Source organism: Cherax quadricarinatus, chromosome 18 (assembly GCF_038502225.1).
Source record: "Cherax quadricarinatus isolate ZL_2023a chromosome 18, ASM3850222v1, whole genome shotgun sequence".
In the NCBI taxonomy this organism is placed as follows: Eukaryota; Metazoa; Arthropoda; class Malacostraca; order Decapoda; family Parastacidae; genus Cherax; species Cherax quadricarinatus.
In genome coordinates, this window is record NC_091309.1 from 32,936,811 (window position 1) to 32,961,944 (window position 25,134).

The 25,134-nt window shown below is 37.8% G+C and overlaps 1 protein-coding gene across 6 annotated transcripts in view; it reads left to right on the forward strand.

Moving 5' to 3' along the window:
- The first annotated feature begins 432 nt into the window (after positions 1-432).
- LOC128689482 (nucleolar transcription factor 1-A) overlaps positions 433-25,134 on the forward strand; it is a 193,463-nt gene continuing 168,761 nt past the window's right edge. For 4 of the 6 annotated variants that reach the window (XM_070086392.1, XM_070086388.1, XM_070086394.1 and 1 more), the window contains exons 1-2: positions 433-536; positions 17,841-17,910. In XM_070086392.1, coding sequence (XP_069942493.1) covers positions 17,847-17,910 — 64 coding nt within the window. In that variant the 5' untranslated portion in view covers positions 433-536; positions 17,841-17,846. Of the gene's footprint in view, positions 537-17,840; positions 17,911-23,246; positions 23,424-23,465; positions 23,648-25,134 lie in introns of those variants that run through there. The other 2 variants (XM_070086389.1, XM_070086390.1) reach the window with 2 other exon arrangements.

Genomic DNA, 25,134 nt, shown 5'->3' on the forward strand with positions numbered 1-25,134 from the left:
TACGTTTAAAGATATATTTTTTTCATTAATGTTAATGTAAAAAATTTTAATTTTGCACCAAAAGAATCTTAGAAAACTTACCTAACCTTATTATAACAAGAGCAATTTATTTTAGCCTAACCCAACTAAATATATTTTAGATTTGTTTACAATAATTTAATACTAAACAAATACAATGAAATATATTTTTTTCGTTAGGTTCAGAATGATTTTGGCGAAATTATTGCATAGACAAATTTTCGCATGTCCTATATGGCAAGATGAGCGTTGCTATTTAAGCCAAGATCGCAAGTTCTGCCTATTCGGCACGACATATATATATATATATATATATATATATATATATATATATATACCTGAAGAGGGTATATATATTAATATATATATTGATGTTTATAAAATGTAAAATGTATTAATTTCAAATAATAATGAATGAAATGAGAGTGTGAAGATAGTGTAGCTGGCAGGTCAAGACGAGGGTGGTGGCTGCTCTCAGTGATGCTGCTGGTTCCTCAATTTTGTTTTGTTTATTAAAGGTAATGACTTTACAGTGATATTTATAGTTAAGGTAACATTACTGAGAGAGCCGTGAGATGACTGTTGATCAAGATGGTTGTTGCTGACTGACTGACTAACACCTTCACTCTTGTGCTCGACTTTCAGGTGGACCTCAGCCGACATTCTTGTTTTTAAAGACAATTATTTTATTAAAAATCAATGGATATGTCTAATAGAATGTTTCTATTATATATATATATATATATATATATATATATATATATATATATATATATATATATATATATATATATATATATATATATATAATATATATATAATATATATATAATATATATATGGCTGCTTGCTAAATTATCACAAGATATACTGACAGACGACGGTGCCCTGGGGCCTTGAGGCTGAAGTTCTCGCGAGGGTCTGGGTTCGATTCCCGGCATAGGTAGAAACATTAGGCGTGTATTTTTACACCTGTTGTCCTTGTTCATCCATCAGTAAAATGGGTACCTGGGTGTTAGTCGACTGGTGTGGGTCGCATCCTGGGACAAAACTAACCTAATTTGCCCGAGATACTCTGCATAACAAGCGGCTTTCTGTATAGCACTATATCATTGATGTCAGCTAGGACTGTATATCTTATCACCTTTGTACCTTGTTCAACCATCATAACTTTGTGGTCTAGTCCCTGAACCCATTATATACCTCTGTAATCTTTTGACTACCACCCACACCATGGGTCTGGGGTGCATAATAAACATATTAAATTAAACTACCTTGTACATATACTTGTAGAAATAAAGATATTATTATTATTATTTTTATTATTATTATTATTATTAGTGTTTGGTTATTTAAGGAATGGGAGGGGGGGAGGCCTATATGCTAGTGTGACTTAACGCTTCTTTTTGATTATAATAATAATAATATATGCTAGTGAAGGGGTTTGACCCAAGGAATTTGAGCTGCCCTCTTGTTCCTTGGATCGGATTTAATACTTCCTCATGATTATGATGATCCTTATTTTCTGGATTAAAGTACATAAGTTCTCATGTGTCCTGAAGTAATAATAGTTCTCAAGAATGGGGCACTAGTTCTCAAGGATGAGGTTCCATTTATCAAGGATAAGGTTCTAGTTTTCAAAGAGGTTCTAGTTATCAGTTATGAGGTTCTAGTTCTTAAGGATGAAGTTCTCAAGGATGAAATTCTAGTTCTCAATTATGAGGCTCTAGTTCTCAAGAATGAGTTGTTCTAGCTATCAAGAATGAGGTTCTAGTTCTCATGGGTGAGGCTCTAGTTTTCAAGGGTGAGGTTCTAGCTCTCAGGGATGAGGTTCTAGTTTTCAAAGAAGTTATAGTTATCAAGGATGAGGTTCTGGTTTTCGAGGATGAGGTTCTAGTTTTCAAAGATGAGGTTCCAGTTACAATGTGCATCTAGTTCACATGGATGAAATTCTTTTCATTGATGACTTTCCAGTTTATATAGAAAGAATTAGGTACTAGTTCTCAACAGTGAGGTTCTTCTCAAGGATGAGGTTCTATTTCTCAGATATAAAGTTTGTTCTCTAGGATGAGGTTCCAGTTACAAAGGATGAGGTTCTAGTTTTCAAGGGTGAGGGTCTTATTTCTGAGGGGTGAGGTTCTAGTTCTCAAGGGTGAGGTCTTATTTCTAAAGGGTGAGGTGCTAGTTTTCAAGGGTTAGGTCTTATTTCTGAAGAGTGAGGTTCTAGTTCTCTAGGACGAGGTTCTAGTTTTCAAGGATGAGGTTCTAGTTCTCAAGAGAGAGGTTAGAATTCCCAAGGGTGAGGGCCTTATTTCTAAGGGGTGAGGTTCAAGTTCTGAAGGATGAAGTTCTTGGGCAACTAGGTGGAACTCAGTCATTATTTTACACTTCGATAATAATAAAATAATAATATTATATACATATATATATATATATATATATATATATATATATATATATATATATATATATATATATATATATATATATATGTATATATATATGTATATATATATATATAATATATATATATATATATATATATATATATATATATATATATATATATATATATATATATATATATATATATATATATATATATATATATATATATATATATATATATATATATATATATATATATATATATATATATATATATATATATATATATATATATATATATATATATATATATGTATATATATTCATATATATACATATATATATATTCATATATATATATATATATATATATTCATATATATATATATATATATTTATTTATTTATTTATTATCACACCGGCCGATTCCCACCAAGGCAGGGTGGCCCGAAAAAGAAAAACTTTCACCATCATTCACTCCATCACTGTCTTGCCAGAAGGGTGCTTTACACTACAGTTTTTAAACTGCAACATTAACACCCCTCCTTCAGAGTGCAGGCACTGTACTTCCCATCTCCAGGACTCAAGTCCGGCCTGCCGGTTTCCCTGAATCCCTTCATAAATGTTACTTTGCTCACACTCCAACAGCACGTCAAGTATTAAAAACCATTTGTCTCCATTCACTCCTATCAAACACGCTCACCTGGAGTTTACCTGGAGAGAGTTCCGGGGGTCAACGCCCCCGCGGCCCGGTCTGTGACCAGGCCTCCTGGTGGATCAGAGCCTGATCAACCAGGCTGTTGCTGCTGGCTGCACGCAAACCAACGTACGAGCCACAGCCCGGCTGATCCGGAACTGACTTTAGGTGCTTGTCCAGTGCCAGCTTGAAGACTGCCAGGGGTCTGTTGGTAATCCCCCTTATGTGTGCTGGGAGGCAGTTGAACAGTCTCAGGCCCCTGACACTTATTGTATGGTCTCTTAACGTGCTAGTGACACCCCTGCTTTTCATTGGGGGGATGGTGCATCGTCTGCCAAGTCTTTTGCTTTCGTAGTGAGTGATTTTCGTGTGCAAGTTCGGTACTAGTCCCTCTAGGATTTTCCAGGTGTATATAATCATGTATCTCTCCCTCCTGCGTTCCAGGGAATACAGGTTTAGGAACCTCAAGCGCTCCCAATAATTGAGGTGTTTTATCTCCGTTATGCGCGCCGTGAAAGTTCTCTGTACATTTTCTAGGTCGGCAATTTCACCTGCCTTGAAAGGTGCTGTTAGTGTGCAGCAATATTCCAGCCTAGATAGAACAAGTGACCTGAAGAGTGTCATCATGGGCTTGGCCTCTCTAGTTTTGAAGGTTCTCATTATCCATCCTGTCATTTTTCTAGCAGATGCGATTGATACAATGTTATGGTCCTTGAAGGTGAGATCCTCCGACATGATCACTCCCAGGTCTTTGACGTTGGTGTTTCGCTCTATTTTGTGGCCAGAATTTGTTTTGTACTCTGATGAAGATTTAATTTCCTCATGTTTACCATATCTGAGTAATTGAAATTTCTCATCGTTGAACTTCATATTGTTTTCTGCAGCCCACTGAAAGATTTGGTTGATGTCCGCCTGGAGCTTTGCAGTGTCTGCAATGGAAGACACTGTCATGCAGATTCGGGTGTCATCTGCAAAGGAAGACACAGTGCTGTGGCTGACATCCTTGTCTATGTCGGATATGAGGATAATGAACAAGATGGGAGCGAGTACTGTGCCTTGTGGAACAGAGCTTTTCACCGTAGCTGCCTCGGACTTTACTCTGTTGACGACTACTCTCTGTGTTCTGTTAGTGAGGAAATTATAGATCCATCGACCGACTTTTCCTGTTATTCCTTTAGCACGCATTTTGTGCGCTATTACGCCATGGTCACACTTGTCGAAGGCTTTTGCAAAGTCTGTATATATTACATCTGCATTCTTTTTGTCTTCTAGTGCATTTAGGACCTTGTCGTAGTGATCCAATAGTTGAGACAGACAGGAGCGACCTGTTCTAAACCCATGTTGCCCTGGGTTGTGTAACTGATGGGTTTCTAGATGGGTGGTGATCTTGCTTCTTAGGACCCTTTCAAAGATTTTTATGATATGGGATGTTAGTGCTATTGGTCTGTAGTCTCTCAACATCTTCCATCACTTGCGATCTCTGTTTCGAAAACACAGTTAAACCTTTGGCAAGAACAGCTTCCTTGATTGCCTTTTTGTTGCCCACAATAGTAGCGATGGTTGATTGGGGTTTACTATACAACCTGGCCAGCTCGGAGACACGCACTCCACTTTCATAATTATCAATGATCTCTTTCTTCATCTCTATAGTAATTCTCACCCTTATTGCTGTAGGGTTGGCACTAGAAGCTTTCTTGGGGCCCATGGTCACTTATTTTGCAGATAAAATCACCAGAAACACTGTAATAATACGAAATGTTCCGATTGTATGCTTGGATGTTACCGCGGAGGCTGGCTGGTAAACTATGCCACCGGCGGAACATGTGAGGCTGGCTAAGGGCGCACATTAAACGCGTCTCGGACGAACAGCGTTGAGCGGGTTTTTTAGCGGTATGCGAGGCAAAATCTTGGCGATAAAATGTAGCGGTATGCGGATTTAACGTTATGTGATGCCAACGGTATGCGGGGGTCCACTGTATTCTATTCTTAGTAGAGTAGTAATTGTGCATGTCGTCTTGAGTTTGTGTTTATTAAAATTAATATTTCATATTTTAATTTTTTTTTTTTCATACTTTGGGGCATCTTGCATGGATTAATTTGATTTCCATTATTTCTTATGGGGAAAATTAATTCGCCTTACGATAATTTCGGCTTACGATGAGCTCTCAGGAACAGATTAATATCGTAAGGCGGTGGTCCACTGTACTTTAAGACTACCTAAGTCTAGACAGGTGAAGAGCAGTAGATTACAAATATTCAGTATTTTACTCTATTATTAATATGAGGTAGTACAATTAATGATACAAGCATACATTTTTAAGTTTGTAATAATGGCTTAATAGTTAAGGGATAATAAAATACACCTACTATCCGACTTACGACCAAGCTTGGTTCCGACCAACCGGTTGTAAGTCAAAATGGACACAAGTCGAACCTTTGAAAATTGCCGACATACTGGGTAGGGCATAATGTCAAACTTTTCCTATATAAACTACCTACATAGCACTGTAATGTAATGTACAATCATTATTTCATTTTTTTTACCATAATTTACTTCTATTGTTATATTTTAATTATTTATTTACTGTATATAATGTATACATGGTAGTGAACTGTATTGTAAATTTTACATCGCATACAGTATCATATGTTACTGTTATCTTTATGTATTGTCGACACAGTGGAATGGGAGAATACCACTGGTAGTGTCATCCTGCCAGAATGTAGTACACGTATAACCTATACCCTAAGTAAAGAGAAACAACTCTGGAACATGTGCAATACGTAGGTGGCTGGCTGGCCAGGCTTGGGAGGCCGGGTGGGTGGGTGGGAGGCCGGGTGGGTAATTGGCTGACTGAATGTGGCTCTTTCTCTCTCTCTCTCTCTCTGTATCTCTCTCTCTCTCTCTCTCTCTCTCTCTCTCTCTGTAGCTCTCTCTCTGTATCTCTCTCTGTATCTCTCTCTCTCTCTCTCTCTCTTTCACAGGTACATGTAAGTAAAGTTATCATACATAGTATAAATTACCTAGGATAACCCAAATAATCCAGACAAAGTGCTATACAGTGGATCTGTGCTCCAGTGCCCTAAATTAATAATATTAATAATAATTATTATTATTATTATTACAGTAATACATATGTACTAATATTAATAATATTATTATTATTAAACTATAATATAATAATCGTGTCCACTCATTACTTACCTTAAAATATCTGTAGTCTTAATGTAGAGTGAAAGGTGAGTAAACAAGATTAAATGAATAAACGAATGTGTGTGTAGAAGGTTGGCGAGTTATGTAAACAAACATTGTTGTTGTTGTTACCAGCCCGGACACGAATGATTCCTGTTCACTCTGTCAAGCCGACCAGAAAAACATCTCATATTTGTTAATTTATATGTTTAAATGTTATGTAGCATGTTTACTGTATAATTTTGAAAAAGAAATCATAAATGGATTAAGCAAAATGTCTATATCAACATTTTATACATATTTAATGCACCTCAGTGATTATTATTGTGTTATTATCATTATTAACATGGCATCTTCAAGACCAATTACACTCTTAATGAGTGGCTCTGAGACAGACAAGCAGACAGAAAGACAGACAGACACAGGTAGACAGACAGACACAGGTAGACAGACAGGCACACAGAGATACACAGATATATAGGCAGACAGATACAGACAGGTTTATGTGCAACAGTGAAAACAAATAGAGAGTTCGAGAGTAAGAGCCTTTCTTGCCACAGACTTCATCTTAGGGGCCATGGTGAAATTTACTGTCCAGTTAGTACAGTTAATACAGTATGATGCTGCTTATAGGACAGGGTTACTCAAACAGATGCTGCCTGCATGACGCATTGCCGCCGCGAGTATTGTCAAATATTGTACAGTGGTGTGCATCAGCCGGCCCAGCCCAGCTGCCAGATGCATGGTCGTAAGTCGGGTGGACGTATGTCGAGCAGGTCGTAGGTCGGATGGTAGGTGTATTTGGGAGAGTTTCTTTAAATTTGGTTAGAGTTTAGTATAGTATGGGTATGGTTGTTATTGAGAGATGTGATTTTTGAGTATAGTCCTAAACTGATTTGTGAGCAGGGGACCTCTTGCTGTTTCAGGCAAAGAGTTCCAGATCTTTGGGCCCTTTATGTGCATTGCATTTTTTGCATAGTGTGAGATGGAAATGAGAGATGTCAAAAAGCGTTTTGTGCATCGTGTTATGCATGTGTGTTCTGTTGAAGCTGTCTAGGAGAAGTTTGAGTGGAGGGTTGATATTGGAGTTTAACCTTTTGAGGGTCACCAGACCCTCTCAGAGACTTGTTCTCAGGGTCGCCAAAATTAAAAAAAAAAAAATTATTTTTTCTTATGAAAAGATAGAAAATCTTTTCCCGATCGTAATGACACTAAAAGTATGAAATTTGATGGAAAACTTACGGAATTATGCACTCGCGAAGTTAGCGGTCTCGACGATGTTTACGCATCGGCGATTTTGCCCACTTTGAGCCCTATTTTCGGCCAATTCCAGTGTACTAGTCGACAAAAATCATAACTATTTTGCTAGAACTCCGTTTTTTCTATCGAATGAGTACAAGAAACCACCCATTTACCGATTTCAGCTATCCAATAAAGTGGTCAGAATTTAGCAATTTTGCCAATTTCACACAAATTTCAAAAGATGCCAATTTCCAAATAGGGTCCAGAATAAACAAGAAAGACATTCCTGGCACTAAAATAACATTTCCTCTGTTCATTAGTCACATCCCCAGGCCCCTCTTACATTTCTTTTGCTTTCCACTTTGATTTTTCATTCTCACAAAAATAATAAGATTTACTGTAATGCAGACTACTGCATTAGTGTAGAAATGGTATAAATAATATCGGCGCACTTGTGAAAGAATATTAGACTCACCAGTTGATGTGTATTGGACGCTTAGCATGGTTTGTTTACTTTTCAACTTTGGTAAAAATCGAACATTTCTGCTACTTTGAGCTCAATTTCAAGGTACTTTTCATTGTAAAACCAGTCAAAATCATCTCAATTTCTGTAATATGTCTTCCATTCTATACAATGAGACCAGGAAAACTAGAATACAACAATAAATACCATACAAAATTACAGTGCAAAGTCGCTGTTTTAAACCAAAAATACGGTCAAAGTTTTTTTTTTCTCATTACGCACTGTGTGCTGCAGGATTTTTTTATACTGCGCACACTGACCACATAGACCCATTCTTTCATATGTAGGCCTACCAGCTTTCTCTTGGTAGATTTGAGGGGGCTAGAATTTATGTGTACTAGTACGTCAAAAACCCTGGGGCGTAAGCCGTACTGGTATGGCCAAAATCCCGAAAGGGTTAATGTTCTGTATATGTAGTAGGCACAATAATAAGTGTGTATATTTTGTATATTTAGTAAATTCAAGCTTTTGAAGAGTGGTGGGGTGTGTTGTCTGACGCAGGATTTTGTGATCATCCACACTGCCACTTTTTGTTGGGTTATTAAAGGTTTAAGGTGATTGGCCATGGTAGATCCCCAAGCACAAATACTATAAGTGAGGTAAGGGTATAGTAGAGAGTGATGTAAAGTAAGGAGTGCCCTTTGGGGTACATAGTATCATATCTTGGAAAGGATACCTACTGTTTTGGAAACTTTCTTTGTTATTTGCTGGATGTGGGTCTGAAATTTAAGATCACAGTCAAGGTGGAGACCTAGAAATTTGCCCTCAGTGTGTCTTGTAATGGGTGAACCATTTATTGATATGTTTAGCTGGATATTTAATGCTCTGTTTCCAAAAAGCATGAAGTAGGTTTTGTCTATATTGAGAGTAAGTTTGTTGGTAGCCATCCAGTTTGATATTTTATGTAGGTTGCTGTTTACAGTGTTACTAAGTATAGCTGGGTTTGGGTGGGAGAAGATGTAAGTAGTGTCATCTGCGAATAGAACTGGTTTAAGGAGTCGTGATGCATTTGGGAGGTCATTGATGTAAATAAGAAAGAGTAGAGGACCTAGGACACTTCCCTGTGGCACTCCAACAACTACAGGCTGAGTATTGGAGGTCACACCCTTTGTGTATACATACTGGTGTCTACCACTAAGATAAGATTTTAGGTAATTGAGAAGGTGTCTACTGACCTCGTAATGATGTAGTTTTAGGTGCAAGATGTTGTGGTCTACTGTATCAGATGCTTTCCATAGGTCTATGAAGAGCCCCAGAGGATATTCATTTTTTAGGTGCTGTATATAGTATTTTTGAGCATCTGAATAATTGCATCATTCGTTTTTTATTCAGCCTACACCCAAACTGGCAGGGGTTCAGTATGTTATGGGATAGGAGGTAGGGGTAGATTTGTTTATGCATTATTTTTTCAAAGATTTTAGAGAGTAAAGGCAAGTTAAGCATTGGTCTGTAGTCATTTAGTTCTATAGGATCGCCTCCTTTGAGGATTGGGGTGACCCTTGCTGCTTGAGTATGGATGGGAATGAACATCAAAATGGTATACAATACCGACAGGTTGTTAGGTAAGACACACATGCAACAGTTAGACAACTTTATTCCGAAACGTTTCGCCTACACAGTAGGCTTCTTCAGTCGAATACAGAAAGTAGGCAGGAACAGTAGGGTGATGGACTGATTACATCGTCTTCACATCTCTACTGTTCCTGCCTACTTTCTGTATTCGACTGAAGAAGCCTACTGTGTAGGCGAAACGTTTCGGAATAAAGTTGTCTAACTGTTGCATATGTGTCTTACCTAACAACATGGATGGGAATGTTGAAGATTCAGCAGATTTGTTAAATAGTGTTGCAATAATGGGGGACAACACATGAGCTGCTTTTTTATACATGATTGGTGGCAAGTTATTAAAGTTTCCTGCCTTGTTTTTTAATGATTTAATTATTAGTGAGGCTTCAGTAAGATTTGTTAGTGCTATGTATAGAGTATGTGGGCAATTATCAGTAAGGTAGTCTTGTGGCTGAGTAATTACAGTGGACCCCTGGTTTACGATATTATTTCATTCCAGAAGTATGTCCAGGTGCCAGTACTGAACGAATTTGGTCCCATAAGGAATATTGTGAATTAGATTAGTTCATTTCAGACCCCCAAACATACACGTACAAACGCACTTTCATAAATACACTTACATAATTGGTCGTATTGGGAGCTGATCGTAAAGTGGGGGTCCACTGTACTTTGGGATTTTGCTTACTAGTTTTGATCCTATAGTAGAAAAGAAGATATTAAACTTGTTGGCAGTGTCTGTAGGCTGTATATATGGTTCTTCTGGTTTTGCTAAATTAATCTCTCTGTTTCGCGACAGTCTTCTAGAGCCCAAAATTTCATAGAGAATTTTCCAGGTCTTTTTCATATCACCTTTTATTTCATTAAATCTGTTTACATAATATATTTGTTTGGACTTCTGTATTAGATTAGTAATTATTGAGGTGTATCGTTTAGTTAGTTCTTTTGTTTCAAGTTGGAATGTTTTGAGTTATTCTTTGACGAACCCCCGATGGAAATTATTGTCAAGGAAAGCAACAGATACTACGAGTACACCATGGCAAACACAATACTTTCACCAAAATCACGTCTACACCAGTGGAAGGAGACAACTGTGGCTGAGATGTATCTTTTCTTTGCCACAATAATGCTTATGCCACATGTGTATAAGCACAGTGTGAAATCATACTGATCAACAGACTACCTGATTGCAACCCCAGGTTTCAGTGACATAATAGGAGTGAATCGATTTGTGCTACTGTTACGTATGCTTCACTTCTCAAACAAAACCAGGCCTGACAGAAACGACAGGTTATATAAGATTAGGAATGTGTTTGTGTATCTGAAAGAGAAATTCAATATGTATTTTTATCCCTTCAGGAAGCTTGTAATTGGCGAGTCTTTGATTCTGTTCAAAGGAAGACTCTCTTTCAAGAAGTACATACCAAGCAAGAGGAAATGCTTTGGTATAAAGTTGTTTGTGCTTTGTGATTGTTACAGTGGTCTGGTATTGGATATTATTGTATACACTGGAAGTTATACATTGCAAAATACCAGGAAGTTATTGGGCATCTCTGGTGATGTGGTTAGAACAATGATAGAACCATACCTTGGTAAGGGGCATATATTATATACTGATAACTGGTACACAAGCCCCTCACTAAGTGATTTTTTGCGAGTGAACGTGACAGATGTGTGTGGCATAGTGCGTGCAAATCGTAAACATATGCCCAGGTTTGATGCTGGCACTCATAGAGGTGTGGGGCAGGCGTTTGCTGCCAATGACATCATGGCATTTCGGTGGCATGACGATCGAGATGTCACACTGTTGCCAAATGACTTCGAACAGGCGATAAATGACATGCCCATGCACTCTGCCCCAGGGCCAGACTCATGGAACTCCGTGTTCATCAAGAACTGCAAGAAGCCCCTATCACAAGCTTTTACCATCCTATGGAGAGGGAGCATAGACACGGGGGTCGTCCCACAGTTACTAAAAACAACAGGCATAGCCCCACTCCACAAAGGGGGCAGTAAAGCAATAGCAAAGAACTACAGACCGATAGCACTAACATCCCATATCATAAAAATCTTTGAAAGGGTCCTAAGAAGCAAGATCGCCACCCATCTAGAAACCCATCAATTACACAACCCAGGGCAACATGGGTTTAGAACAGGTCGCTCCTATCTGTCTCAACTATTGGATCACTACGACAAAGCCCTAGATGCACTAGAAGACAAAAAAAATGCAGATGTAATATATACAGACTTTGCAAAAGCCTTCGACAAGTGTGACCGTGGCGTAATAGCACACAAAATGCGTGCTAAAGGAATAACAGGAAAAGTCAGTCGATGGATCTATAATTTCCTCACTAACAGAACACAGAGAGTAGTAGTCAACAGAGTAAAGTCCGAGGCAGCTACGGTGAAAAGCTCTGTTCCACAAGGCACAGTACTCGCTCCCATCTTGTTCCTCATCCTCATATCTGACATAGACAAGGATGTCAGCCACAGCACGGTGTCTTCTTTTGCAGATGACACCCAAATCTGCATGACAGTGTCTTCCATTGCAGACACTGCAAGGCTCCAGGCGGACATCACTCAAATCTATCAGTGGGCTGCAGAAAACAATATTGAAGTTCAATGATGAGAAATTTCAATTACTCAGATATGGTAAACACGAGGAAATTAAACCTTCATCAGAGTACAAAACAAGTTCCGGCCACAAAATAGAGCATAACACCAACTTCAAAGACCTGGGAGTGATCATGTCGGAGGATCTCACCTTCAAGGATCATAACATTGTATCAATCACATCTGCTAGAAAAATGACAGTATGGATAATGAGAACCTTCAAAACTAGGGATGCCAAGCCCATGACGACACTCTTCAGGTCACTTGTTCTATCTAGGCTGGAATATTGCTGCACACTAACAGCACCTTTCAAGGCAGGTGAAATTGCTGACCTAGAAAATGTAGAGAACCTTCACGGCGCGCATAATGGAGATAAAACACCTCAATTACTGGGAGCGCTTGAGGTTCCTGAACCTGTATTCCCTGGAACGCAGGCGGGAGAGATACATGATTATATACACCTGGAAAATCCTAGAGGGACTAGTACCGAACTTGCACACGAAAATCACTCACTATGAAAGCAAAAGACTTGGCAGACGATGCAACATCCCCCCAATGAAAAGCAGGGGTGTCACTAGCACGTTAAGAGACCATACAATAAGTGTCAGGGGCCCAAGACTGTTCAACTGCCTCCCAGCATACATAAGGGGGATTACCAACAGACCCCTTGCAGTCTTCAAGGTGGCACTGGACAAGCACCTAAAGTCGGTACCTGACCAGCCGGGCTGTGGCTCGTATGTTGGTTTGCGTGCAGCCAGCAGTAACAGCCTGGTTGATCAGGCTCTGATCCACCAGGAGGCCTGGTCACAGACCGGGCCGTGGGGGCGTTGACCCCCAGAACTCTCTCCAGGTAAACTCCAGGTAAACTCCAGTTCACCCTAACAAAATGACAAACACTGGCAGGCAGCATAGAGACAGCAATGAACCCATTCTAAAACCTGCAGCTGTGATTGATTACACCCTCAATATGCGCTCAGTGGACAAATGTGACATACAGATTGGGTTTGCTGATTGTGTTCGCAAGAGTTATAAGTGGTACATCAAACTCTTTTTCCATCTTCTGGACATTTCCATGCTCAATGCTTATAATATGTATAAGATGAGGACCAGAAACAAACTACCATATGGTGAATTTTGTTTGTCTGCCATCAGACAAATAGTATTCAAGTATCAAGGAACAACACCTGCAATAGACCACCCACTAAATTATCAACAACTGCCTTCTCGTCTGAAGCATGGTGATCACTTCTTAGTAAAACTGCCTGCTATTGATTTCAAGAAAAAGGCTCAGAAGAGGTGTTACGTCTGTGCACATACAAAAAAAAACGCCCACAACACCTTAGAGACACTTGTTTTATGTATGAGGAGTGTAAAACACCACTGTGCATGACACCATGTTTCAAAGACTTCCACAGGCTGCAGAACTTCTAGAAACATTCCCCGTGACTGTATATGTGTATATAAAATATAGAAAAATAGTAATAAACAACATTTCATAGCGTTTGTTTGTGTAAATATTTTCTGTAAACAAAACAGTGACAAAACAGTGTTTATGCAGTTATTGTGTAGTATAGAAAAAGAAATAACTTACAAAATAGTGATCATATTGGTCTCACCAGCCATAAAAGTTACTTGGAAAAAAAATATTAAAAAATAATAGAAAATAGTACCTAAAAAAATAAATAAAGTAGTAATACCGGGTGACCGGCAGTCGGCAATGTTACCATATACCGGGCATTTTCTGTCAACTTCATGCCTCCATATCTCGGTAAGTATTGACAGTAAAAATTTTTTGTTTAGCCTATAAGATTTAAAAAAAAAAACTCTATCTTTTCATAAAAATTTTTTTTTTTTTTTTAAATTTTGGCGACCCTGAGAACAAGTCTCTGAGAGGGCTTGGTGACCCTGAAAGGGTTAAGTGAACATTAGAGCTAGTCCTTAACGCATATGCAGTACACACATTACGTACTTTAACCCCTTCAGGGTCCAAGGCCAAAATCTGAAGTGGTGCTCCAGTGTCCAAGAAATTTAAAAAAAAAAAAAATATTTTTTCTTACAGAATTAAAGAGTATATTTTTGTGAAGGTAATAAGAGAAAAAAAAAATTTCTGATCAGTACTTACCGAGATACAGCGGCGGGAAGTTGACCCAAAATGACCGGGTGGTGGCAACATCATGACTTCCGCAAAATCCCATTTTTTTATTTTACGTTTTTTATATTTTTTCTTTTCTTTTCTAATTTTTTCTTTTTCTAATAACATTTGTGGCCTGTGAGACCAGTATAATGTATATTGTGTAAGTGTACACTCATTGTATTCAACACAATAACTGCACTAATTTGCTTATCATTATATTGCTTACAAAACTTGTTTACAAGTTTATTGTAAACAAAATGAAAATATTAGTGCGGTTATTGTGTTGAATACAATGGTACCATTTAGTACCATATGGTACAATGGTGCTATAGGGTGCAATGGTACCATATGGTACAATGACACCATATGATACAATGGTACCATATGGTACAATATGGTGCAATGGCACATGATACAATGGTACCATATGATACAATGGTACCATATGGTACAATGGCACCATTTGGTACAATGGTACCATATGATACAATGGTACCATATGGTGCAATGGTACCATATGATGCAATGGTACCATATGGTACATTGTACCATACAGTACAATGATACCATATGGTTCTTTGTACCATATGGTACTGTTGTATTCAACACAATAAACACACTAATATTTTCATTATTTTGTTTACAATAGTTTACAACAAAAATATGCAAAAATGTTATATATTAGTAATGTTCTATTATATATTTACAAGTGTACAGGAACTTGACGTGTTCCTTGAGGTGGATGACAAAGCACTTCGTCTCGGAAACTGGAGAGTCAGTAGCTAGCTTGTGTCACCACTCACTCAGTCTTGGCTGGTGTCTCATGCCACCAACACCTATTTACCATATGGTACACAGTATCATATGTTACAGGGTACCATATGGTACATTGTACTATATGGTATAGGGTACCATGCAGTACAGGATAACATATGATGCAGGATAACATATGATGCAGGGTACCATATGGTGCAGGGTACCATATGGCACAGGGTACCATATGGCACAGGGTACCATATGGTACAGAGTACCATACAGTACAGGACACCATATGGTACAGATACAGGGATAACTATGGAAATAAGTCACCCTGACTTTTTTGGGTTATCCTTGGATTTTATACGTATGCTGCTATGTATGATAATCTATGTAATTGTATTTCTGTACACCTGAATAAACTTACTCAAGTGCATGTGACATCATAAGTAAGTTTATTTAGTTATACACAAATAAAGTTACATAGAATATCATACTTAGCAGCATATGTTTGGAGAACCTAGGATAACCCAAAAAAGTCAGACAGACTTATTTCCATTAGGGTCCCTGTACCCTGTACCATATGGTATAATGTATCATATAGTACAATGTACTATATGGTACATTGTACCGTATGGTATCATTGTACCATATGATACCATTGTACCATATACCATTGTATGACATGGCACCATTACACCATATGGTACCATTGTACCATATGGCACAATGGTACCATATGGTTCAAAACCATAGAATTCGTCTTCATCTCCACTTCCATCAGTCTTAGAACTGTAAGTTGTGAAGAGGAGAGTCAGAATTCACCCAGAGAGTGAGTGGGGAGTGAGAGCTTCCTTGCCGCCAGGCACAATGAACAAAGCTACTTTGCTGGCATTCCCACAATGCCATGCGGGCGTCCAGATTTTTTCTATGGTGTGCACACTGACTACCCAGACCCATTCTCTCAGATGTAGGCCTACCAGCCTTCTTGCGCTAAATTTGACACCGCTAGAATTTTGGCGTAGATCTACGGTTTGGACCCTGAACGTAAAGCCGTAGATCTACAGGACGGACCCTGAAAGGGTTAAAATATTTTCATCCTTAGCTTCTAGTGAGTAGTGAATATATTTATTGTAGGAAGTCTGAATAAATAAATAAATAAATATAGTTGAAAACTGCTGCATTAGCGAAATGCTGTAAAGTGAAACATTGTAAAGTGGGGCCCTCCTATACAATTCTGCTGATCAGGATTCCTAACATTTACATCATGTAAAGTGACAACATATCTACTCATTCATTATGGTTGATCTTCAGAATTTATGAGGTTCTTAGTTCACAGGATACTATTGTCTTAACATTTTTTTACTGAGGGGCAATCCACTTATATATGTACATGTATGTATATATATGTATGTAGCCAGACTATGGGAAACAAAAGAGAGGAGTGTTATGTTGTTGTCCCTTATACTTTGATAGTAAGGTTCTAGTGTGGGGTAGCTTTTACATAAAGGCCTTGTCAGTCTAGGGTAATACATTTATTTATTTATTTATTTATTTTATGTCTTTGCAAACAGTACATTGAGATTTTGTATTTACAATAATGGGTTACAATGCAAAGAGAGCCTCTATTATGCCTAGACATTATGGGCCAACTTAACATTATTGGCTTACAGACTACTTAATTAACACTAAGGATTATATCATAGTTGCACAGTAGGATAGTAATTATTTCATAGTCGAACAGTTTATTATTAATTATAAGTGAATCAAAATTTGTATAAGACAAAAGATAAATTCATCTATTCAAAAATGTTTTTTGTGAAAACAGTGATTCAATTATATTCCTGTCAACAATGGATAAAAGGTTCAAAGTGATTGTTGAAGTTACGATGTGGGAGAACATAAGTGAGGATGTGTGTGCCGAGTGTTAGCGTTTAGTCTAGGGTGATTAAGTGGCTTTTGAGAAGAATCCTAAATTGATTTTCAGACTGGGTTACTTTAATATCTTCTGGTAATGAATTCCATATTTTGGGCCCTTTATGTGCATAGAGTTTTTACACAGTGTGATATGGACACGAGGTATATCAAAAAGAGATCTGTGTCTTGTGTTGTGGTCATGTGTCCTTTTTAGGTTGGAGAGGAGAAGTTTGAGTGGAGGGTTTGTATTTGCATGTATTGTTCTGTGTGAGTAGTAGGCACATGAATAAGTATGGATGTTCTTAATGGTGAGCAGATTCAGACTTTTGAAAATTGGTGGAGTATGCTGGTGGGAGTGGGAATTTGCTATCATTCTTACTGCTGCCTTTTGCTGGGTATATTAGGGGTTTTAGGTGATTGGATGTTGTTGATCCCCATGCACAAATTCCATATGTAAGATAAGGGTATATGAGTGAATGGTACAGTGTCAGGAGAGTTGATTGTGGAACGAAGTACCTTATCTTTGATAGTATGCCTACAGTCTTGGAGATTTTCTTGGTGATTTGTTGTATGTGTGTCTGGAACTTAAAGCTACTGTCAAGGTGGATACCTAGGAATTTTCCCTCTGTGAGTCTTGTGACTGATGATCCGTTTAGCGTTATGTTAATTGGATCATTTGCAGCTTTGTTACCAAACTGAATGAAATAGGTTTTATCAGTATTCAGGGTAAGTTTATAAGTGAAACAAATGAAATTGGTTAGTTCCTTAGTTAAAATGTATATTTTATATCTTGCAGAAAACTATGTCAGAAACATCAGGATATTCACCTAGACAGATGTGTCATCCTGAAAGAAAGAAAATTTTTGGTAAGTCAAGAGGTAGCATCTGTCTGTTTTTAATTTCCTATATTTAATTGGTTGGATTACCAGTGCTGTAAGTACATAGAATATTTCATCCTACACATTTTTATCTAGAATCTTATACTGTTGTACCACAAGTCAGTCATCACAAATCCGGCAATCAGCTATCCAGTTCCATCATTTATGCGGCACTAATTTCTGCTAGCATAATTTCAAATTTCCAGGGTCTCCACACCAACCTGCTGCTCCTGTTTGGTGGTGCTACTTGCTGCATAAGTCATTCCAACTTCTTTTTCTCCATTTATTGTTATAACCTGCTTACATTTAGCCCTAGCCATTGTTCCAGTGAATAAAAGAAATACTTCTCATTGTGTAAAGCACATACACAGTACATTGTCCATAAAAGATAAGATGGCTTTGAAGCCACTGTCGGTTGCCTTGAACTCAGTCTCGTGATGCAGTGGAATATGCTTTATTATTATGCTAATATCAACACTACGGCATATTTACCTATCACAATTGATCTAATATGGCATAAAAAACAATATAAATAACATAAAAGCATGGTAAATACTCCAGAATGAATAATATTTCGCATATACACCCAACTTCCTTCTCTTAGCTGGAGACTTCAATATCAACCTTGGCCTACTAGATGATCAGCCTGTAACTGATTTCATCAACAATATGAACAATACACTTCTCATACCAACAATAACTAAACCAACCAGGCTCACTGAGACAAGTGCAACCATAATAGACCACATATGGACTAATATACTAGCCCCCCTTAAATCAGGGATAATCACAGACAGCACTACAGACCACTACCCTACCTTCCTCTTAACAAACAGTAAACCACCACTGGAATACAACAAAGTTTCATTTAGACTCCATGATGAGGCCTCAATAAGGAAGTTCACAGCAGACCTAGAGACTGTTGACTGGCCTCCAGAATTCTCCAAGGCCAATGGTATTGACGATTGGACAGACATTTTTCTTAACAAATTACGTACATTGTCCTATAAAAACGAAACAGATCACGAATAAACGGCTCGGTTGCCCATGGCTAAACAGCAGCATTCTGAAATCCATTGATAAGAAACACCAATATGAAAAGCAATACAGACAAGGCTTAATACACAAAGATATTCTTAAACACTATTCATCAGTTCTCACCAAAGTAATAAAGAAAGCCAAACAACTGTACTACTCCAGCAGATTCACTGACACAAGAGGAGATATAAAAAAGACCTGGAAAACACTCTCCTAGATTCTGGGCACCCACAAACTGAAAAAAAAAACAAGAATATTGTCCTAACTAAACCTAATGAAACACCACTGCATCCCACTGATATAGCTAACAAGATAAACAACTTCTTTTCAACCATAGGATCTAATCTTGCCAGTAAAATCCCACATACCAGCGCCCATGCCGGGGACTACCTAGATGGGAATTTCCCAAATTCCTTCTATCTTGTACCAACTGAGCCCACTGAAGTCACCGAGATTATAAAGTCACTTAAAAGTAACTCAGGGAATCTGTCTCATGTCCCACCATTATTGTACAAGCGAGCGGCCCATGTCCTTTCGCATGCTATTTCATTACTTTTTAACAAGTCACTAGAAACTAGCACCTTCCCGAAACTACTCAAGACACCAAGGGTTACACCAATACATAAAGGTGGTGACCCTACAGATGTAAACAACTATAGGCCAATACCAAACTTACCATTGCTATCCAAAACCTTCGAGAAACTCGTACACAGGAGACTGTATTAATTTATAATGGCACAAAACATAGTCAACCCCTGTCAACTTTGATTCAGGAAAAATAAAAGCACTAATGATGCAATTGTAAAAATGCTAGATCTGCTTTACACAGCATTGGAAAATAAGGAATATCTGCTAGGAATTTTTATTGATCTAAGAAAAGCTTTTGACACAGTAGACCACGGCATCCTACTCCACAAACTTGACCATTATGGTATAAGAGGCTATGTGCTTGCATATTTCAAATCCTACCTTACTAATAGGTATCAGTATGTCACCATTAAAGACACAGCATCATCAACACAGCCACTTGATACTGGAGTTCCGCAGGGAAGTGTCCTTGGACCCCTCCTCTTCCTCATTTACATCAATGATCTTCCAAACGTATCCCAACACCTGAAACCCATTTTCTTTGGTGACGACATGACTTATGTCATCTTCCACCCTAATCTTGCCACCCTCAACACCATTGTTAATGAGGAGCCGCTCAAAATATCGACTTGGATGACAGCCAATAAACTTACACTTAACACTGACAAAACCTACTATATTATGTTTGGTAGCAGAGCAGGTGTTGCGCAACTTAACATTAAGATCGACAACACTCTAATTGCCAGACATAATGAGGGCAAATTCCTAGGCCTATACCTCGACAACAACCTGAATTTCAGCACCCATATCCAACACATAACAAAAAAAAGTATCCAAAACAGTTGGGATCCTCTCCAAGATACGATACTACGTGCCACAAAATACCCTTCTCATACTATACCATTCACTCATTTATCCATACCTCACCTATGCTATTTGTGCTTGGGGATCAACTGCAGCAACACACCTAAAGCCAATAACAATCCAGCAAAAAGCCGCAGTAAGAATAATCACTAAATCCCATCCCTGGCAACACAACCCCCCCCACTCTTCGTAGATCTAAACTCACTCCCTGCTCAAAACATCCACTCTTACTGCTGTGCAATCTATATCTACAGGACCTTAAATTCCAATATTAACCTTGACCTAAAATGCTTTCTTGATAGTTGTGACAGGACTCACAGGCATACACCAGACACAAACATCTCTACGACATTCCCCGTGTCTGACTAAACCTTTACAAAAATTCAATGTATGTCAAAGGCCCTAAAATCTGGAACACCCTACCTGAAAACTCTAGAACTGCAGACACATTCATCACCTTCAACACTACCGTTAGAAAACATCTTATCTCCCTGATACACCCCGTCAACTAACTACACGAAAACCACCTGGTGGTTCACACTTACACTCACTCACTCACCCATTTGACTATAAGCACAGAAATACGAATCTTAATCTTAAAATAATGATTCCTAACTAGTCATAAGTTTGCCTGTGATACTCCAATATAGAAACTATGTATTGTGCCAAAACAAAAGCATTCACATTGCTAAACTCACAAACTAGTACATTTAGTCACTTAGTATTTAGTCAGCTTACTTCATTATTTGTAATAATTTAGGTGGGATCATGGCAATTTCGGCCAACTTTTTTATTTTTCAACCGATTTTTTTTATTTTTGATGTACGTTTAGAGGTGCACATGTAGAAGAATGTGACAAAGTTTCAGTATGATTGGCCAACAAACAACAGAGAAAAAAAATATTTAATGACTTTTCATATATGGCAGCATGACATGATAAATTGGCACTATGAGTGGCACTTCCGACAATCCCAACTGTTAGAATACGTCTAGCACGACTTTTGGATGCACTTCTTACATCTAATATGTCTTATTATCATGGTAAAAGAAAATACATTTGATAGACTTTTTGGCATTCACCAAAATATCTGCCTTTTACCTCCCACAAAATAAAAAATATTTGATATATTCCAAAAAAAGAAGCACCAACTAGTCAAACACACTTTGTTTTATATTGTCTGTGAAAATCATTTCAATACAATCATTAATAATGGTGTAGTACAGCGAAATAAGTGAAAAAGTTACTTCCGAGATATAAGCCTGGAACGCCGGCCGGCCCGCCGTCTCAAATTTTTTTTTTTTTTTTTGCGAAAATCGCGTTTGTTTCAGTGGTTTTCTAAGTAAACTGATGTTCTAGTGCAGTTATCCTCTTCAAAACACCGTTTTCTATCACTCAGACCAAACAATACAACATGGAGACGAGGAGTAACTCATTTATATCGAAATATTCCTGGTGGACTCTCGCCATATTATGGCCTATTTTATTCAGTCTAGAGTATATAACATGTTTGTATGTTATTTATAGTGTTTATTATATCATATTAGATCAATTCTGATAGATAAATAAGCCATAGAGTTGATATATAAGCTTATATAAGCGTAATAATTCTTGATTTCACCTTGCACTCTCTGGAGCGGAAATACTGCCGAGTGTTCCCAGGTGCTTCCTGATTGGCTGGCACTCTACTGATAAGCTCCACCTACTCTTATATGATGCCAAATAATCAATTATTATATTAGAAAGAATAATGCAAGAAAAGCAATAAAAAACAAGGAAAAAATTCCAAAAAATATATGGGCTGTGAGCAGACGCGCTACCCACATCGCCGTCACCATACCTGATATAAATGACTATAATTTCTTGTAGAAACGTTGTAGAACATTGATTCTTGCACCATTGTGTTGCCAAAGAGTTAAGCTATTTTTCTTTATGAATAACTCAATTTCCATAATTTTTCGATTTTTTCTTGAGAGCGCTGAGCAGCAACCTTGGCGCCTTCGTTAAGGGTTAAAAATTAATCTAAGTTTGCCCAAAATGCCTAACCATGCTAGGTGTCCTAGTGGCTCCCTCTGTAATTAGTATTTTATTACATGTAAACCACACAATAACCAAAATCTGTAAACCCCGCATTGTAATCCTTATAGGAATAAACCTGATTGATTGATTGATTGGGCTATTATATATTCCTCTGTACAACCATGTAATTTGTCAAAATATGTAAACATTTTTATCTTTATCTTTATCTGATACCAAGCAGTTCTATGGAGATATGAAGAGGATATGGGATACAAGTACCATCCTCCTATCCCTGTCTTGGGGGCTTATATTAGAGAAAACAGAGTGTAGCACAGGGCTAACTGTGATATACACTCATAATGCAATATATAACTGAAACAAAAAAGCTGTTTTCTCTACATAGATAATCATACATAGTAGCATATGTGTAGAGAACCTAGGATAACCCCTAAAATGTCAGACAAAGTGACTTATTTCCAGTACCTGGCTTGGGTTTGCCATATATATTTTTGGTAAATATTTTTTTTCTCAGTTGTTTGTTGGGCTATCTTAGTGAAACTTGGGCAGTGTATGATGGAAAAATGCTGCTTAATGTACACCAAAATGAAAGAAATTGGATGATAAATAACAGAGTTCATGTCTCGGCCATTAGCTACCCCTTAGCTGTACATTTTTGCATGGTTTTTATGTTTGTATTCTCATTTCTTTGGTCTCATTTGATAGAAAGGAAGATATATTACAGAAATAAATATGATTTTAATTGGTTTCACAATGAAAAGTAGTACCTTGAAATTGAGCTCAAAGTAGTGGAAATGCTCGATTTTTTGCTGATGTTCAAGAGTAAACAAATGATGTCATTGTCTATTGTGTTCACCTGGCCAATCTACTATGCAGTCACAAATGGATTGACATTATTTATGCAATTATTACAATACTGCAGTAGTTTGCATAACAGTAAATCTTCTATTTTTTGTGTGAATAAAAATTCCAAATGGTAAGCAAGAGTAATTTAAGAGGGGCCTGGAGCCGTGACTAATGAACAGAGAAAATGTTATTTTAGTGCCAGGAATGTCTGCATTGTGTATTCTGAACCCTATTTTGTAATTGGCATCTTTTGAAATTTGTGTGATGTTGGCAAATTGCCAATTTCTGACCACTTTATTGGGTAGTTGAAAGAGGTGAATGGGCAGTTTTTTGTACTCATTCGACAGAATAGAAGTAAGTACAGTTACATAGATTATCATACATAGCAGCATATGTATAGAGAACCGAGGATAACCCAAAAAAGTCAAAGTGACTTATTTCCAGTACCTGGCTTGGGCTTGCCATATATGATTTTTGGTAAATACTTTTTGTCTCAGTTGTTTGTTGGGCTATCTTATCGAAACTTATGCAATGTATGATGGAAAGATGCTTCTTAACATACACCAATAATGAAAAAAAATTTGATGATAAATAATGGAGTTCATTTCTCAACCATTAGCCGCCCTTTAGTGGTATATTTTTGTATGGTTTTATGGTTGTATTCTCATTTCTTTGGTCTCATTTGATAGAATGAAAGATATAATACAGAAATAGATATGATTTTGATTGGTTTCACAATGAAAAGTACCTTCAAATTGAGCTCAAAGTAGCAAAAATGTTCAGTGAACTTTCTTGTGTATGCCAAATTGGTTAACTTTATTAAGTGTATTCTAACCTAACCACTCTGTAATCTGGCAAACTCAATAATCCGGTACGCTACAGGTCTCAATGATGCCGGATTTGTGATGGCCGACCTGTACTGTACTCATGTATAAAGTGGAGTGTGTTGCAATGAAATGTGTTTCACACTGGTAAAATGCCTTACAATGAGTCATATTACACATAAAATGATTCAATATTTTTTAATTTATTGTGACAAGTTAAAAAAATGCTCTTAGTTCATATTGTCAACGTGTTCAAAAACTCAATGCAGATGAAAGGCCCAGAAATTTAGAACTCACTGCCCAAAAATGTCAGAACCTCTCCATCTGCCAATATCTTATGCTAAGATAAGATAAGATAAGATTTCGTTCGGATTTTTAACCCCGGAGGGTTAGCCACCCAGGATAACCCAAGAAAGTCAGTGCGTCATCGAGGACTGTCTAACTTATTTCCATTGGGGTCCTTAATCTTGTCCCCCAGGATGCGACCCACACCAGTCGACTAACACCCAGGTACCTATTTGCTGCTAGGTGAACAGGACAACAGGTGTAAGGAAACGTGTCGAAATGTTTCCACCCGCCGGGAATCGAACCCGGGCCCTCCGTGTGTGAAGCAGGAGCTTTAGCCACCAGGCCACCGGGCCTGGTGGCACCTATTTAATCTCACATAAGTGTCATTTCTATTAACTATGTACAGTAGGGCCCACTTATATGGCGGGTTAGGTTCCAGGCTGTCGCCGGAAATCAGACATCGCCGGAAGGCAGAATGCCATTTTTTCTATTTATAAATGCATATAAATGCCAGACAACAAGTTTACACTAAATTATATTAAGCTAGTAGTAGAACTAGGCATTAAAAGCACACAAAGTAAAATATATTCACAGTACATTCATTACTTATCTTAAAGTATTTGTAATCTTAATGTAGGGAGAGAAGTGAGTAGTACTTATTTGTAGGAAGCCAGGTGTAGGTAGCCCTGGCTCCCCATCTCATATTTAATATACGATGTTTAAAACATC